We start from the raw sequence: 16,273 nt of genomic DNA, 5'->3' as shown, positions 1-16,273 counted from the left end.
AACAGAAAAACAAAAAAACATATTTGGGAGGGTCAATGGGGGGAAAACTTACGCTGTTCAGTGTCGTGATGACCATTTGAATGAATATTATGGTCAATGCCATTTCCATTATCTGATTAATTTTTTAAATTTTCATTATTTTTTTTATCATTTTTTTTTTATAAATGAAAAATAAAAAATCATAATGGTTTATAAAATTTTGAGTGATAAACATCATATATAGAGGTATAGAGACGAGAGACATCAAAAAAACAGTAGTTTACACAATAATATTTATGAATTATGAGCGTGTGTGGTAATGTAATTTTTTTGACAACATGAAAATAAAAGAAAAAAATGAAATTTTTTTTTTTTTTTGCAAATAACGAAAATGAAAAATAATTGAAATAAATTAAATTAAATAAAATAAATGTCAACAAATAAGTTGTTATGCCAGACTGTACTTACGTTCTTGATCAGAACCATCTTCATTCTTGCCATCTTCACGACTCTTCATAAACGGAAATCTTCGACTAAATGAAAAGTTTTTCTTCTTACGATCCAATGTTGATGTCTATCCGAAAGTAAAGTAATTGAATTACAGTTAATTAATCTAATTAAGTTGATGTCAAGTTTGATATAATTACTTTTTCAGAAGCATTGACAGGTGCTTGATATCCTTGAAATTTAACACTTCGATCTCTCGCCCTTTGTTTTCGCTCCCAACGTCGCTTTGATGGCACAACACCGATACTGTCCTCTTCACCATCACCAATTACTCGTCTGGCTTGCCACCACTCACTAAAATATTCATAAGTCATTATTTGTTGGGTAATTAACTGTTTATAGCATTCTTTGGCATGTCTTTGCAGATAAATAGAATTTTGAATTTTTAACGACATTTTTAAATTTAAAATTTTTAACGGTTTTTTTAAATTTGAAATTTTTAACGACTTTTTTAAATTTGAAATTTTTAACGGCTTTTTTAAATTTAAATTTACATCACATTACATTAAGATCCAGCCCCTGAGTCAATATTACGTATTAATTGACGTCAACGACAGGTCCACTCAAAAAAATTTACTTCCTTGACATTTTACAAGTGAAAAAAACCAAATTTCGTCATAAATCCAGTTCCGAAAATGATTATAAATCCGCAAAAATATGCCATTGACATCGACAAATAAACAACAAAAGACTTACTCGTCAGATGCATTTGTGACATGTAATATATCGCCATGTTTAAATGGTAAGCCACGAGTGGGTAATCCATCATCTCTATTTGGATCATAATCAAATAATGCTCGTACATAAAGTGAACGTTTTTGAGATGTTCTCAAGAGTGTTCCAGTTCCTTGAACTGCTGCAGCTGCCTGTTGCTTCAACTCATGAATTCGTGCCTCAAATCGATTATAATCTTCGGGTCGATATTGTGCCACAAGTGTGACTGTATCACCACTACTTTTAAGTGCTGCTGCTGCCTCTTCATGTGTTGCTGTCCTCAAATTAATACCATTAACAGTTAACAATTGATCACCGCGCTTTAATTCACCGCCAACATCAGCCGGTCCACCAGCAAGTATGAATGATACGTAGATTCCCTAGAAATTATGCATCGCAATTTTCGTTGTTTGATAGAAGAGAAAGAAAGATAGAGAGACGACACGATGGACGTGATTAAAATCCATCATCAAAGTGTGTACACAAATGTTGGAAATTAGATAGGTAGAAGATAGTTGGTAGATAGTTAGATAGGATATAAAGAAGAGGAGGAGAAAATGCAAGCAAAAAATTGGTTTTATGGTCAAAATCATGCAATTTCAAATCAGTAATTTCTACAACTACCTGGCCATCCTCGCCACCGACAATATTAAAACCTGTAGATGAAAAAAGTAAAAGTTTTACATTAGTTTCAGTTCTTATTCTTTCACTTTTCCAGCAGATTACATACCTAAGCCTTTTTGTTGGCCTAAATCAAGCAAGAAGATGATGGAAAAGTTTATAGATCCAGAATTAGTTAGAGTTAAAAGGTATTTTAAGAATAAATATTGAATAAATTACCTGTTGCTGTCGATCCTTTATGTATAATAATAGTTCTTGGCTCTCTGGAAATAGTAGGAGATTGATTTTTAGCTTTTTCAAGGAAATTACCGTGAATTAAGTAAATTAATTTCATGACGACTGTCAAAACTCTATTTCATTAGAGATTAAAAGACTACAAGATTGATCGAATGTTATGTGTGGAATGAAAATGAGAGCAAAAAAATGTATAGTTTCGTGTGTGGAGAGAATGGTCTTGAAAAACAAAAAAAAAGATCTGCTGGATAAAAATTAACATACATTCGTAAACTGTACAAACAGAGAGGAGAGAAGACGTTGGTCAAATGTTGTTGAATGACAACTTTTTTTTTGTCGCATTAATTTTTGTTCATAATCATTTGACTATGCGAAATTAAGCTACAGGTGTGAGCACTCTTGAAAAATCTAACAACCGAACAAAAATCTATTTTAAAATTTAACGGTCAAAAAATATTTGAAAAATAACGACCAAAAAAAATTTGAATTTCTTTTGAAAAATTAACGATCAAAATGTGAGTTTACCGGCTGTTGCCATGGACAACCGGCATAGAAAAAAATGATTTTACCTTGTTATATCTTCATGACTAACGGCACGCGGCGTTGCCAGTACATTCTGTGATGATGCGTGACGCGTTGAATTTTCTAAAATTGGTAACGGTGAATGTGTCCTGCCATCACCAAGATCATTTCCAATATTATTCATTGCATTCATTGACTGTGAATTGGTTTGATTAAGATATGATGAACTGTGAACTATGTGTTGAGCTTTCGATATAGTCAATACGACACGATCGGTAATAGCTTTTAATGTTGAGACTGCATCCTCATGTGAAACATTTTCTAAATTTTTATTCATTGTTTTTGTTTTTACATTGAGCAATTTATCGCCGATACTAAGTCGCCCATCAACGTGAGCTGCACCACCTTCCATAATTTTTGTAACATAAATTCCATTGTCGCCTGGAATATGTTGATTTCCTATGCCACCGGCTATACTGAAGCCTATTATGGGAAAGAATTATTAATAAATTAATGGAACTGCCAATAGAAATTGCTGCATTAATTTACCTAAGCCTTTGTCGCCTTTCACAAGTTCTAAATCCAAAACTTGTGGAACTGATGCTGGACGTTTTCTTTTTACATTCTAAAAATAATTAAATTTTTAATCCTGATTGCTTAGAGAGCATGCAAAGCCACAAACTTACTAATTTAACTCTCTCTCCAGCACTTTTGAGTGCCTCAACGGCCATCGCATGTGTAACATCAACAACAGAAACATCATTAACTGATACAATAATATCATTCACATGAACTCTTCCATCGGCATATGCTGCACCACCGGGAATTATTTTTGTGATATATATTGATGTGTCTGTTCCAATATGTGGATTATCAGTCCCACCGGCTATGCTGAAACCTACATATTTTGCGTTAGATATATAATTATTATTTTTTCATATTTTATGATATCGTTCAATGGAATTTATGTGCTGTGCTTAATTAATATCATGAGAAAATTTAACGGTAAATTCAAAAATTTCATACTTTCACACCCTTTAAAAATTTAAATTTTTAAAAGCCGTTAAAAGCATAATACCCGCGAAAATTTAAATTTATGTCCATAAATTCCAGTGTAGCAACAATGCAAGGTAATAAAATTATTACAAACCTAAACCGCTGGAGCCTCGAGATAATGCAATTTCCTCATGCATCCATTGATCATCTCCATTGACCTGTTGATATGAAAAAAAAATAATGGATCAATATAAAGAGAAAATTTACATAAATGTATAAAACATTCAACTTACTTTTGCATCCGTTGCTGATGCCTACGTTCATTAATTTACAATCCATATTGTCGCATTGACATGGTGAATAACCGAATTATAAATGGAATTGATTGAAAAAAAAAAACAAGAAAGAAAGAATAGCAGAAAATTATTTTAAAATTCATTATTAATTTACGGTTCAATGCATTTTATTTATACTGTATTGTAATATTATTTGTGAATTTTCATAACAAAATTATGAGGGAATAGGTAATATCAACAAAATAATATTATGATAAGATAATATGAAAGTGCTGAAGAGTAAAGATTAATTATTGTTATCAGCTATGGGGTAAAAGAAATAAAAAATTGCTGTACATTTTATAATGAAGCATATCTAATACAGAAATTATAACAACATTTCATTAATAATGATAAAAATAAAAAAACAAGGAAAAGAGAGCGAATCCACAATAGCCGTCTTATATGCTGCAAAAATATTTCATATATGTTCATAAATTATGAAGTTTTTCTGTCGTGAGACGTTTAAAATTCCATTTATGCTTAGCATTTTTATCAATGTATCTATTTCATGGATAAATTACTTGCTGCTAAGTTTGTTGAGGTATTAGAAGCATCGTGAGAACTGGACATTGTTTAGCGCATAATACAAATTAATTTGTTCAAAGAATTTGAAATTTTAACGATTTTTTGCAATTTGAAATTTTAACGGTTCTCACAAATTTAAAATTTGTTTGATTTTCAAAAATTTATTTTTTATAAATTCCAACGGTTTTTGAAATTTTAAAATTAAAGAAATTTTTCAAAATTTCAACGGTTTCTAAAAATTCAAAATTTTAGCAATCTTTCAAAAGTTTTAAAATTTAAGCAGTTTTCAAAGTTTTGAAATTTCAATCTAAAAATTTAAAATTTATAACGACCTTTAAAAATTCAAAATACAGCAACTTTTCAAAATTTCAGTGATTTTCAAAAGCTCAAAATTGTAAGACTTTTCCAAAATTTCAACGTTTTTCAAAACTTCAAATATAAATCATAGTTCAAATCCCCTTTTTTGAAAGACGTTGCAAAATCATGACAGAATGATTAAAACAGAGTCAAAAAAATGTGAAATTTGACGATTCATCTTTGAATTTTTGCTAATTAAATACATTAACAGCCGATAAATTGCCATTCAAAAATGAAAACAATCTGCTGACAATTAAAAGCAGTTTCTATCTCCTCCTAAAACTTTATTCCACGAAATCCCCATAAAAAGCGTGCAGAAAGATGTAATTTATTATTTTTAACGCATGAATATTAAATGTCTAGCAGTTACATAATTATAATGTTATCATCATGATGGCAATATAACAGTGAGAATAACATCAATCTATGTTAAAATGAAGCCACATATCACATTACAGCAGTATGTGCTTGTAAGAAAATATATTCATTAAGTTTTTCTATCAAGTCAAGCACGCGAAGTAGTAGAATCAAGGAACAAGACAAATAAAATTTGGAACAAAAGTGAAATGGAACAAAGCATGTAAAAAAAGTTATTTCTACGCTCAGTAAATAATGAAATTATCGTCAGCAACACTTTCCGGCGAAGAAAAGTTCATCAGACGTAAATTACCCATTAACGAAACATCATCGCATAGAAGAATTGTGCATTGTTACATCACTTATGAATAAAAATACTTGGTTGGGGGAGGGACTTGAACTCACGATCGCTAAGTCACTAAAAATTGTCGGTTTCTACACGAGTCAAGAGTCTTAACCTTTGCGGCACTAAAGTAGTCATTTAGATATGGCAATTTTCAACCTAGTTCTTCCGTTTTGACTTGATTTATTGCTCTATATACCGCTATTTTGACCCTCATTGAAGCTTTTTTTCATATCCAAAGAACTTCATTTATGTCTTGTTCCTCCTCAATATTCATGTTAAGTAATATCCACCACACATTTAGAATAGTTTTTATTTTACATCCATGTCGTGTTTTTGTGGCAATTTTTTTCGTACACAGAACAATAGAATCATTATCATTCTAGTTGAGCAAATTGTTATTTGTTATTGTTGTTGGATGAGACACACACAGAGTGTAGTTGAAGTTTTTTAAGCGGTTGCAGTGTGATTTGTCGACGATAAGCGCATATATTTTGAGTTCAATTGGGAAATTTGCGGTTGATTGTTATGCTGTGTGTATTAATTTACTCTAGTATTGATAAAAAGTCATAAACGTTCATGGTCATGATTGTTGTTTGCAATTTAGTCGCACTTGTCGGTTGATATTTTGTTTGATTTTGAAGGTTTTTTGCAAATTTTTGCAGGAACTTACTGGAAATGGTCATTTAAATTATTGCAAATTATTTTTATTTAGGGCAGTGTGTCGAAGCTTTTTTGCGTCACGACACACAGTTTGGACAACATTGATTTAGGAATATAATTAAATTACTTTTAAAAATAACCGTTCCATTGATTTTGAAAAATAACGGTCAAAAAAATTTTAAATGATATTTCACCATTTTTTTCAAAAACTTGAGGTGGATATTTTTAGGTAAATTTGAATCTTTTCTAACCGTTAAATTATGTATTATTCTAAATCATGCTCTAATGTACAAATTCCATCAATATTCTCAACATTTTCAATGCCAAAACCCAATAAAAAGCCCTAATCAACTCCATAAAACCCACCCAGTCGTAAAAAGTGTCACAATCACGCAAAAGTCACAATAAAAACAGCTCAAAATTTCATTTAACTGTATTACCATTTAGCATGAATGCCAATATGTTGTTATAGAAGTTCTTCTTTATGTTGATAGTGACGAGAAGAAGAAAAATAAAAACAAAAAACAGAGGAACTTTATTGTATGTATTTTTACTCATGCTTCAAGTGAAATTAATGTTTATAAATTTAAGTCTGTAACGCTTCTTTTAGCCGTAAATAAATGATATGACTGAGATATTCAGTCACTTGTTCATTCATAAGTTGCTTTTAATCGCTACCTATGAAGTCTTTTTCGTTCATTTTCGCATTATTTTCTTCTTTCCGCAATTGACATAAATCTACAAAATTCCATAAATTTTTCTAGCCTAGCTACCTTGATAAATTTTCATTTTCGTTTACGACTAGTTTTAAGCTCTAAAAATTACATCCAAGTGAGACTAATGCTGATATTTCGGTAAGAATAATTTAATGAGATGAGCTATTAAGTGAAAGAGACATTAAATATGAATTAGCTGACTATTTTGGCTAAATGATATGGCGATAATTTTATTTTTATGAACTCTGTACATTCCTCATTATCATTAAGTCAATAAAAGGTATTAGAAAATTCATAGTTGCTTGTGTAAAGTTGTACTCCTCTTGTTAGAGCTTTATTTGGAGATATATGATGTTTTAAGATAATAATATGGTGAATTACAAGTTGGATCTTCTGTTTATGTTTGAAATTATTGCGAATTTGAGTCAGAAACCGTCGAAAATGAAGAGACTTATTTTAACGGCAATTTAGAAATTGAAAAATTTCAAATTTATCCAAGACACAGTCTTTTGAAGAATCTAACGGTCATTTTGAATTTCAATTTAGCCAAAAGTTGCCATAAAAATTAACAAATTCCCTATAATTTTCTCTAAATTCTCGTCATAGGATGTATCCAAGACACAATCCATTGAAAAAATTAACGGTCATTTTGGATTTGAATTTAATCAAAACTTGCTTTAATTTTCAACGAATTTCCTAAAATTTCCCGTCATCACCTCCCCGACATCTTCTCGAAATTTAAACAAGGACTGTACATTGTTAGTAATTCACATAGTGTCTAACAAAAGTTACGTATATGTGTGATAATTAAAACCATAAATAGTAAAAGTCAATATTTATATTGTATGTGCGTGATGCTGCGACAAAAATGGGCATGCAAACTTGACCATAAATTTTGGATATGCTGAATAATTTGAAGAAAAGAATAAAAAAAAATAATATTGTGGCTCGTGACATTAATTTTAATTTAATGATTATTGCAAATAATTAGTTTTGATTATTTGTACAGCACCGAACGAGTAAAAACGCAAATTTACCGATAAAAAAAACATCATTCTAACTTGATGACTCATTTCAAATCACACAGCATGTGACTCACCAAACTGAAACGATTTAATTGAAAATGCTCAAAAATCGGCACGAAAAATCTGATTTTATGCAGAAAATTTCAGCTACAAATAAATTGTCTTGCGAGACTGAATTTTAAACGCTAATCATCAATATTGGTAATGTACAGAAATAGAAAATGATGAATGGAAGCATGTTTTGCTACCTTTAACTGACTCTCTGTGTCTTGCTCTGTTGTGTTTATGGAAACTGCTTTTCATTGATGCGATTTTCATGTATTATTTTTAGAATTTCTTTTTCCGCTCGTCGTTCAGCCACTGTCAATTGCTCTGTACATTTTTCATTCCATTGAGACTTATTGTAAGCTCTCACGATTCATTTAATTGTCGCGTAAAGTCTCATATATGTTAACCGACGTTTTTTATAGACCCAATGACTCATGAACGACGTTGTAATGTTGATTCACAAAATAACAAAAATTATTCATGTAAAGTTGATTTTTAAACTGATTCCCCAACCTGTACTGCAAAATGTTCAATCTTTTAATTAAAATTCATTAAATCTTTTAATTAATTATGTAAAATTGTCTATTTAGAGACTTGTCAGATTAATCATTGGCTGTTCTTTCTGTTTCATTAAGATATATGTCCGATGTGCAACTTATCGTGTATGTCACAAAAAATAATTATTTTAAATTCATTTTCCCTTCTTTATCTCTTTTGTTTTTTTCCCATGTATAATTGGATGTAGAGTTAAATAGGGTTTAGATGCTCTCTATGTGAGAATGTGGTCAATTGAGAATTAAAAGCATTCGAATGGATTAATTAATTAATATTGAAGTGGAAATGTGGATCATGTTGCTTTATTTAATGGTTAGCTTAGTGGCAAGACATTAAGTTGCAATTGAAAAATTTAATTTGAAAAGTTGAAAATATTTGAATTATTTTTTAACGAACTTTTTGAATTTGAATTTTTTATAGCAAAAAACTGTGCAAATGGTTTCAAAACCATACAACAGTCTCAAATTTGGTGAATTGGTGAATATGGTTTTCAAACGAATTTTCAACGAACTATTTGAATTTTTATAGGAAAATTGTTAAAGCAATACAAATTTCTTAAAAACCGTACAACAGTTTAAAGCGATTTACGAAATTTGTATGGTTTTGAAATGAAAATTCCTTCAAAATTCAATATTGACCACTTTAAAATACAGAATCCGCTTAAAATATTCCCCCGATACCCGAACAATCTCAAAGCTACTTGACAAAGCTATAAATTAAGCACAACAGTTTTGACCACTTCATTCACAGAGCACCCAAAAATAAAATAAACATTTTCAATTTAAAATGAAAAATAAATTTATTGAGCAATAGCAAATATTTAGATCAAGATCATAGAACAATGCAGATGTGAAAAAATACCCCACTTTATAGTTATAATTAATATTAATAAACTAATCTAAGTCAATTGATAATTGAATTCATTGACATTAACTTGATAATAGTATTATAATATATATGCTGAACTATGTTATATTTCCGATACATCATAAATTTATTGAGAAACAGAAAAAGACTTATGAAATATATGTTTTTAAATAGAGATGAATATGCATATAGGTATTGTGAGGCAATTCACAAGTCCGAAAATAAATGAAAAAATATTGATTTTTTTTTAAAGAAAGTGAAATAAACATCGCGAGGGTGCGTCAAATGGGCGTGAAATATAGTAAAAATAAAGTCCATTAAACAGTAGCAAGCACGCAAAGTGGATAGACGATCGAGCGGGATGAGATTGTCAACCTATTTCCCTAATGTTGCATTTTAAAAGGAAATCAAATTTCCGATTTTTTTTACTTTTTTTTACGCTTTTTTCATTATCATTTTTTCTCCCATGGATTCAATGTCAGAGTATAACAATGAAAATAGGTAGCAACGGGTTGAAGAAGATAAACAAATACATAAACTAAAGTAGTTAACGCAGTGAAAAAAGTCTCTGATGTAATTTATTTTCAGACTAAGGCGCTTATTCTCTCATGATTAATCATAATTTCGGTTAATTATCATTAATGTTAGAACATCCAGTGTGATAAGGGTTGGATAAGTTGTGCATGATGATGGTTAAATTAAGAATTAATTTATCAACGGTCAAAATAAATTTGAATATTAAGGGGTTTTGAACTATGATTTTTGAATGTCAAAAATACGTTAAAATTTTGAATTTGAAAAATACGTTATATTTTGAATTTGAATATTTTCTAATTTTCCTAATAATAGACCAGGAACATTGCAAAAAAAGTGCAAATTAAATAGATTTTCACAGTCAACGCTCAGATTAACTTCATAATTCACAAAAAAATCTCTAAATCTCACGTGTCCGGCTAGTCATTGAAGCCATATGACTCGACAAAACGAGTCATAAGATGCATTATTAAGCATAAAAGTAAATGAGATAAAACAAACACAGCAACCGTAATGAAAATATAATAATAATAAGAAAAAATAATAATAAAAACATAAGTCTCATAGTAATATTACCGTATCTAAATTAAATAATGATGAAACCTTTTTGATAAATCCACCGCCTTCCTTTTGTTGGCCTTTATTCTTCTTTCTCGTCGTCATGACTTTTTTTTCTTTATTATTTTTATTTGTTCTTTGTTAATATTATTAAATATTTATTATCAATGAAAACTATTTTTTTATTTTCACAAATTCAGAATTAATACTTTTTCCTGCTTTTTATTTTCTCTCTTTTTTTGTATTTATTGTGATCGAGTGTCAAGTTCAGATTTTTATTATTATGCAGGAGGAAAAAAAAGCAAAACTGAATTTTCACACTTCTCTATCTATAGATTATGTTATGTACTTTTTTTCTCTTGTTGTATATAAACTATGGTATTGTGCCTTTATAAATAAAATACAATACAATACGTTAATGGTTGTTGGACTTGAGAGATTTTTTCAAGAAAAATTTTTAACGGATTTTAAAATTTTGAATTTTTTTGTTCAGAAACACAATAAATAGTGAAATTTAAGAATCATGAAAAGATCCCTTAAAATGTGAATTTAATGTAAATTTGATGAAATATGCAGCTTAAATGCATATTTTGCTACATATCTAGGTCAGTAATTCCATGATTAATCATCAATTTATTGAGAATTCTGAAGAATTTTAAAAATTTGTTTGATTGTGTTAGTGTGGTGAATTCACTAAAAATTCAAAATATTTTGGTCCGTTTAAAATTTACCAAAAAAATTTTGCCTATAAAAATTCACCAAAAAATTCAAAAAATTACTGTCCGTTAAAAATTCAAAAATCTTTCATCCGTTAAAAATTCCCAAAAAAAATCACATCAAGTCCAAATCCACCAACACAATAGTGGAGTCTAAAGAAAAATTTGATATATGTACACAGAGCTCAATGATCGCACAACGTTGGTCTTTTTTTTTCATTTCTTCATTTCACACGACAATTTCTTTCTTTTATTTTCTTTCTCTTCTTCTAATCTTCTTTACAGTTCACTTCACGTCACGATAACAAAATGCATTTCATTATTTTTCATTAAATCGATTCACAATTTAAAGAGTTTTCCACCAAAAATAAAAGAAATATATTCAATTCCGATAGACAGCACACGCCAAATTGCTGGATGGATAGGAAAGAGAAATCAATGACGACTCACGAAATGCCGACACAATACTAAAATAAAATATAGAAGAAAAAAAGCTTCTGTGTTTCATGACTGCTCACAATCGCAAAACACAAAATTTTCATTTTCCCCAAAAAGAAGAATTTTTCATGATGAAGGAGAAAAATCAACCTCGCGAAAAAATGAAAATATACACAAGAAAATGAGATTCATGATCGAATATTTTTCAATAGGATGGCGCGTAATATGGTAAGGAAAATGTTTGTGTATATTTTCACATCATATTAAAATTATTTAATGTAGAAAAATTGAGAGAATATCTGGTGAACACAAACTTTTTGGTCACATATTTATAGCGGGTGATGAAATTTTCATTAAAAACATTCTTCTACTGTGGCCGCTCATTTTCTCACTGCTCACATCATGGGAAAATTTGTCTATTTTTATAATCTTCATGAATATCAATTTTTTGCAGTGAAAATTTCAATTTTAGTATTAAAATTATCACAGATGACTGATTAAAGTGCATTTTTTTCGAGGTTTATCGATTGATGTGCTTAGTGATTCAGTAAATTGACAGACTGGAAACATTTTTCAAGTGCCTCATTGCTTAGACAGTGACTCATTTCCTATTAAAATGACAAATTCTTCTTTTTTTCTCTCAATTTTAACGGTTTTAATTTGAATTGAACCGGTTCAAAAATTTGAAAACATTTTCTCCGTTACATTTTAAATATTTTTTGAACGTTATTTTTGAAAATTGAGGATACATCTTTAATAACATTGATCTACAGACAATGAGTCACTCAGATCACCCAAAAAGGTATCCATTCTATTTCCGAAAATGAGATTTTCATCTCATCACAGCGGAAGTGATTCATTATCGACAATCCGGTATGTACACAAAAAAAAAAACGTCAGCCTTGACGATAACCGCATAAACGGAAGAGAATATCCAACCACCTGTAGAATCAATGCTCTTATGAGTGATAAAATATAAGTCTTTAAAAATGGCATTTACTGTACTCGCACATATTTGAGGCACTTGTTGCTGATAAGAGCATAGCACACGCATATCTATCGCTCGACATAATCATAAAACTGAGGTATGGAATAACTCTTTTATTTTTTGCTGATAACAACAGTGACTTTAAACTGTGTAATGGACAAATATTTTCCGATTTCATTAAATATGTCCCTCACTTTACTGCTGTATTATTTAAATAACTTATTACATAGGAATGCTAATTTTTTGTTCATCATTCATTAGCACAATTACGTTCGAGCGGAAATTAAACAGTACTTTTTTTCTCTCTTTTTAAGGTACCTGGTGCTGTGCTTATTTAAGTAGGAATTTAAAATATCTTATGTGAATTTTGTCACTCATTAAATTTTTTTGTTTTTTTGCACATTCACTGTCCATTACTTGCTCATTTTTTTTGGTGTAACGAACATAAGGTAAGTAACATGAAAGAGTAAGTAAGACTAGTTGATGTGTGTACATGAAAAAATATTTAAAATTCCATCACAATCCGAATTTGGAAAATCACTATAAAAACAGATAAAAAAAGTTTATTTGTACACTTGACACAACACATACTGTGTCTATATATCATAATTTGATTGCTCAATTAAATAAATTAAATTCTATTCCACTTCATTTTTGTTTTGATTAAATTAAATATTTATTTTCTTATTATTTCATCACTTCTGGATCTTCACTGTATCTTTTTTAAATACTTTTTTTCTTCAATTCCAGCACTAAGTCACAACATTTAGTCGAGACGATACGATATGTGTGCATAAAAAAAAGAGTCGAGAAATTCCTTTGCATAGAGAAATATTGGGCGTATAGAAAATAAACAAACAGTTTGTGACATCACTGAGCGATTGCATTAGCTGTGAACGTAATCAAATTTTAACTAAGATATTTTCATTGAAATACGGCACCTTATGAAGAATTAATTATGACAATCGTTTAAAAAGACATTTAATGATATTTTAAGGCACTTTTCACTAATTAAAAACTCTTAAAAACATATTTAAATTAAATTAAAAGCACGGAACTAAATTAAATGATTTTTTCTTGCAATAAAATTGTACAAATACTGAATGCGTATACTTTTGACGCGACGTATACTTATGCACAAATACCAATTTTAATCTATTTATACACTTGAGTTATGCTTACATGCACATATATTAGTACTTATTATGCTCATAACATGCATATTTTAATTAATTTTCTCTCACTTTAATTCATAAAAGTCCGTTTTAAAGATTATTTTTGAAATTTTGAAAACATTTTTTTCGAAAGGGCGTCTACTGCGGTGGATAAATTTAAATAAAAAACGACCGTTATTTTTTACTCATAACTTTTATTGGGATAATCCCAGCGGAGAAAAAAATGCTAACAAAAAATATATTTTACACAACTAAAAAGTGTTAATTAACGAATAATCATTTGAAGTCTAATTAAATGATTTTCTAAAAATGTAAAAAAAATGAAAAACAACAAAAAAATTAGTAAAAATAATTAGTAAATCATAAAATATGAGCAACAGAATCAATAGTATTATTCAGTCAATAATACAATACCTTGCTAATGGGTGTTTCAGACTTTTGACGTTCAGCATTTGCTTGTACATTATCAACCTTCTTTTCTTCATCATGTTTCAATCGATTCTGTAAAATTATTTGTGTTATTTCCAAAGAAAAACGTGGTGTCAAGTTAAGCAGGAGGGGAATAAAGAAGAAGAGAAATAGAAGAGAAAAAAAATGCTAAATTAGTAAAAATAAAATGTGTGTGCATAATGAAATGCGACATTATTTTCTGTTATATTTCATATGTGTGTGTATGTGTGTGCGTCGAAAAGGTAGATAAGGGCATGTCTTCTTATTTTGGGGTATTTTTGCGTATGTTTTTGCCTCTCCAAAAAAAGATGAAATGCTTTATGTGCTTTTGGTTGATGATAATCAGGTATAGCGGAATCGTGTCAAAAGTTGTTACTTTTGTGACGAAAGCGCAGATTTTATACAGCATAATATTGGGTTTTAAACTGTTTTAAACAATTTGGAATGGTTGTCTGGTTCTTTTCCGAGTTGACAAAAATCCGTTATAACTAGTTGATGGCAAGTTAATGTCCAGTTGATGACTTGTTCTAACGTATTTCCGTCAAATCGGATTTATCCTAGGATTACTGTATTCATGTATCTGTAGGAGCATGTTGGAGTTTCCAAGTAAACGGTGAAGATATATTCACTGTTTAGAATCCTTCAATACAGAACAATATTTTAAATGAGCATTTTGCCAAAAATTTTAAACAACCTTGATAGCTTAGTAGTATGATATAGATAGCTAAGTAATCCTAGAAATCGCAGGACGCGGGCTTGATCCTCGTTCGGAACACGTTGTTGGGAAAACATAACAAAGTAAAGTTTTAACAATTTTCTAGCTGGTCAGTAATCAGAACTTGCTATAATATTCTTAAAGACAGACTATCTGGAGCTAACATTTTGGAGTCTTTTTTACTAGAGAAGATCTAGGGAATATCTCAAAGCTTAATTTTTGATTATTGCAGGATAATGTAATGAAAATTCTTAGAGTTCTAGATCATCAGATCTCATGCCCTGAATATCTTTTTATCTAATGTCTGATTGCCCTAGAATATCAAAACCAGCTATCCATAACCAGCCGCTCTTCAGACTCGAAGTCATTTCCATAGTATAGCGACACTTCCCAATAATATTAAAGATAATGAAAATTTCTTATTTGTTTTGCAAAAAGGCGCTCAAAAAAGGTGCAAAAGAACACAAGACAATCATTTTTTATTTTATTTTCCGGAGGTGAAGGAAGGAAGGTATAGAAATAAAAGCAAAAAAACAAAATATAAAATAAAAGAGACTTTTCCTTACATTTGAAAAACAGCAGGTCGACGATATTCTCTCGTCATTTTGTGTTGCCGAGTCGCATGCATTTCCCTGGTTTAATGGCAATTTATTATTATGATGATGTGATTTTGGTACATTAAAAAAATTTTGTCCACGTCTTTGCCGTCCACCACCAGCAAAACTTAAAACTGAGAATCTTCTCCGTGAATGTCGAACGATTGAGACCCAGTCAATCATGATTCAATTGAGTGGGTCGTAAGGGGACGATACGTGATAAATGTTAAAATATTAACTACTGTGACTTTTTTGTGTTTGATGATTATAAATATATATATTCTTAAAAGGATACACTTTTAATACTATCACGTCTTTCTTGAATTATTTTTGATCATTGATGAGATTTTTTTTTTACGTCTTGTCAATTTTTTAACTTTTTTTCCTCACTTTTCTCATTTACTGCATTTATTTTTTTCAGTGATTTTTTTAAACTTTATTTATTTTATTTTAAATTACTGTCTTACAGCTATTTATAAAACATTTTTTCACTAACACGGGAACAATCTGTATTGTAGTCATCATTATTATTGTTGTTTCACCTTCTATTATGAATTATAACAAATTAGTTCAATGTCCCAAAAGAAAACATAAGAAATAAATGTTAAATGAACTTGTACAGCTGCTTAATCAATGCTATTTAATGTCATAGATCATAAATCAAAATGTTAATGACTCTTTTTTTTCCTCTTTTAAAAAGAATGTTTTATTGATATTTGCCATATTTCACTTAAAA

At 29.6% G+C, this 16,273-nt stretch overlaps 1 protein-coding gene across 3 annotated transcripts in view; it reads right to left on the bottom strand.

The window, feature by feature from the left end:
- The window catches only part of dlg1 (discs large 1), a 95,854-nt gene that overhangs the window by 16,237 nt on the left and 63,344 nt on the right, over positions 1 to 16,273 (bottom strand). The window contains exons 1-14 of one of the 3 annotated variants that reach the window (XM_070650037.1): positions 11,295 to 11,652; positions 10,478 to 10,846; positions 3,867 to 3,887; positions 3,728 to 3,791; positions 3,264 to 3,475; positions 3,127 to 3,202; positions 2,625 to 3,060; positions 2,041 to 2,084; positions 1,931 to 1,948; positions 1,825 to 1,856; positions 1,183 to 1,580; positions 627 to 780; positions 448 to 553; positions 53 to 112 (exon numbers count right to left, since the gene is read on the bottom strand). In XM_070650037.1, the coding sequence (XP_070506138.1) occupies positions 53 to 112; positions 448 to 553; positions 627 to 780; positions 1,183 to 1,580; positions 1,825 to 1,856; positions 1,931 to 1,948; positions 2,041 to 2,084; positions 2,625 to 3,060; positions 3,127 to 3,202; positions 3,264 to 3,475; positions 3,728 to 3,791; positions 3,867 to 3,887; positions 10,478 to 10,564 (1,708 nt within the window). In that variant the 5' untranslated portion in view covers positions 10,565 to 10,846; positions 11,295 to 11,652. Of the gene's footprint in view, positions 1 to 52; positions 113 to 447; positions 554 to 626; positions 781 to 1,182; positions 1,581 to 1,821; positions 1,857 to 1,930; positions 1,949 to 2,040; positions 2,085 to 2,624; positions 3,061 to 3,126; positions 3,203 to 3,263; positions 3,476 to 3,727; positions 3,792 to 3,866; positions 3,888 to 10,477; positions 10,847 to 11,294; positions 11,653 to 14,190; positions 14,278 to 16,273 lie in introns of those variants that run through there. The other 2 variants (XM_070650035.1, XM_070650036.1) reach the window with 2 other exon arrangements.

This window comes from Chironomus tepperi, unplaced genomic scaffold, assembly GCF_022539635.2.
Source record: "Chironomus tepperi strain 1889 unplaced genomic scaffold, CSIRO-AGI_Ctep_v1 contig_445, whole genome shotgun sequence".
Taxonomy (NCBI): Eukaryota; Metazoa; Arthropoda; class Insecta; order Diptera; family Chironomidae; genus Chironomus; species Chironomus tepperi.
The sequence above is the reverse complement of the archived record's forward strand: the minus strand, read 5'-3'. Positions and strand labels throughout refer to the sequence as shown.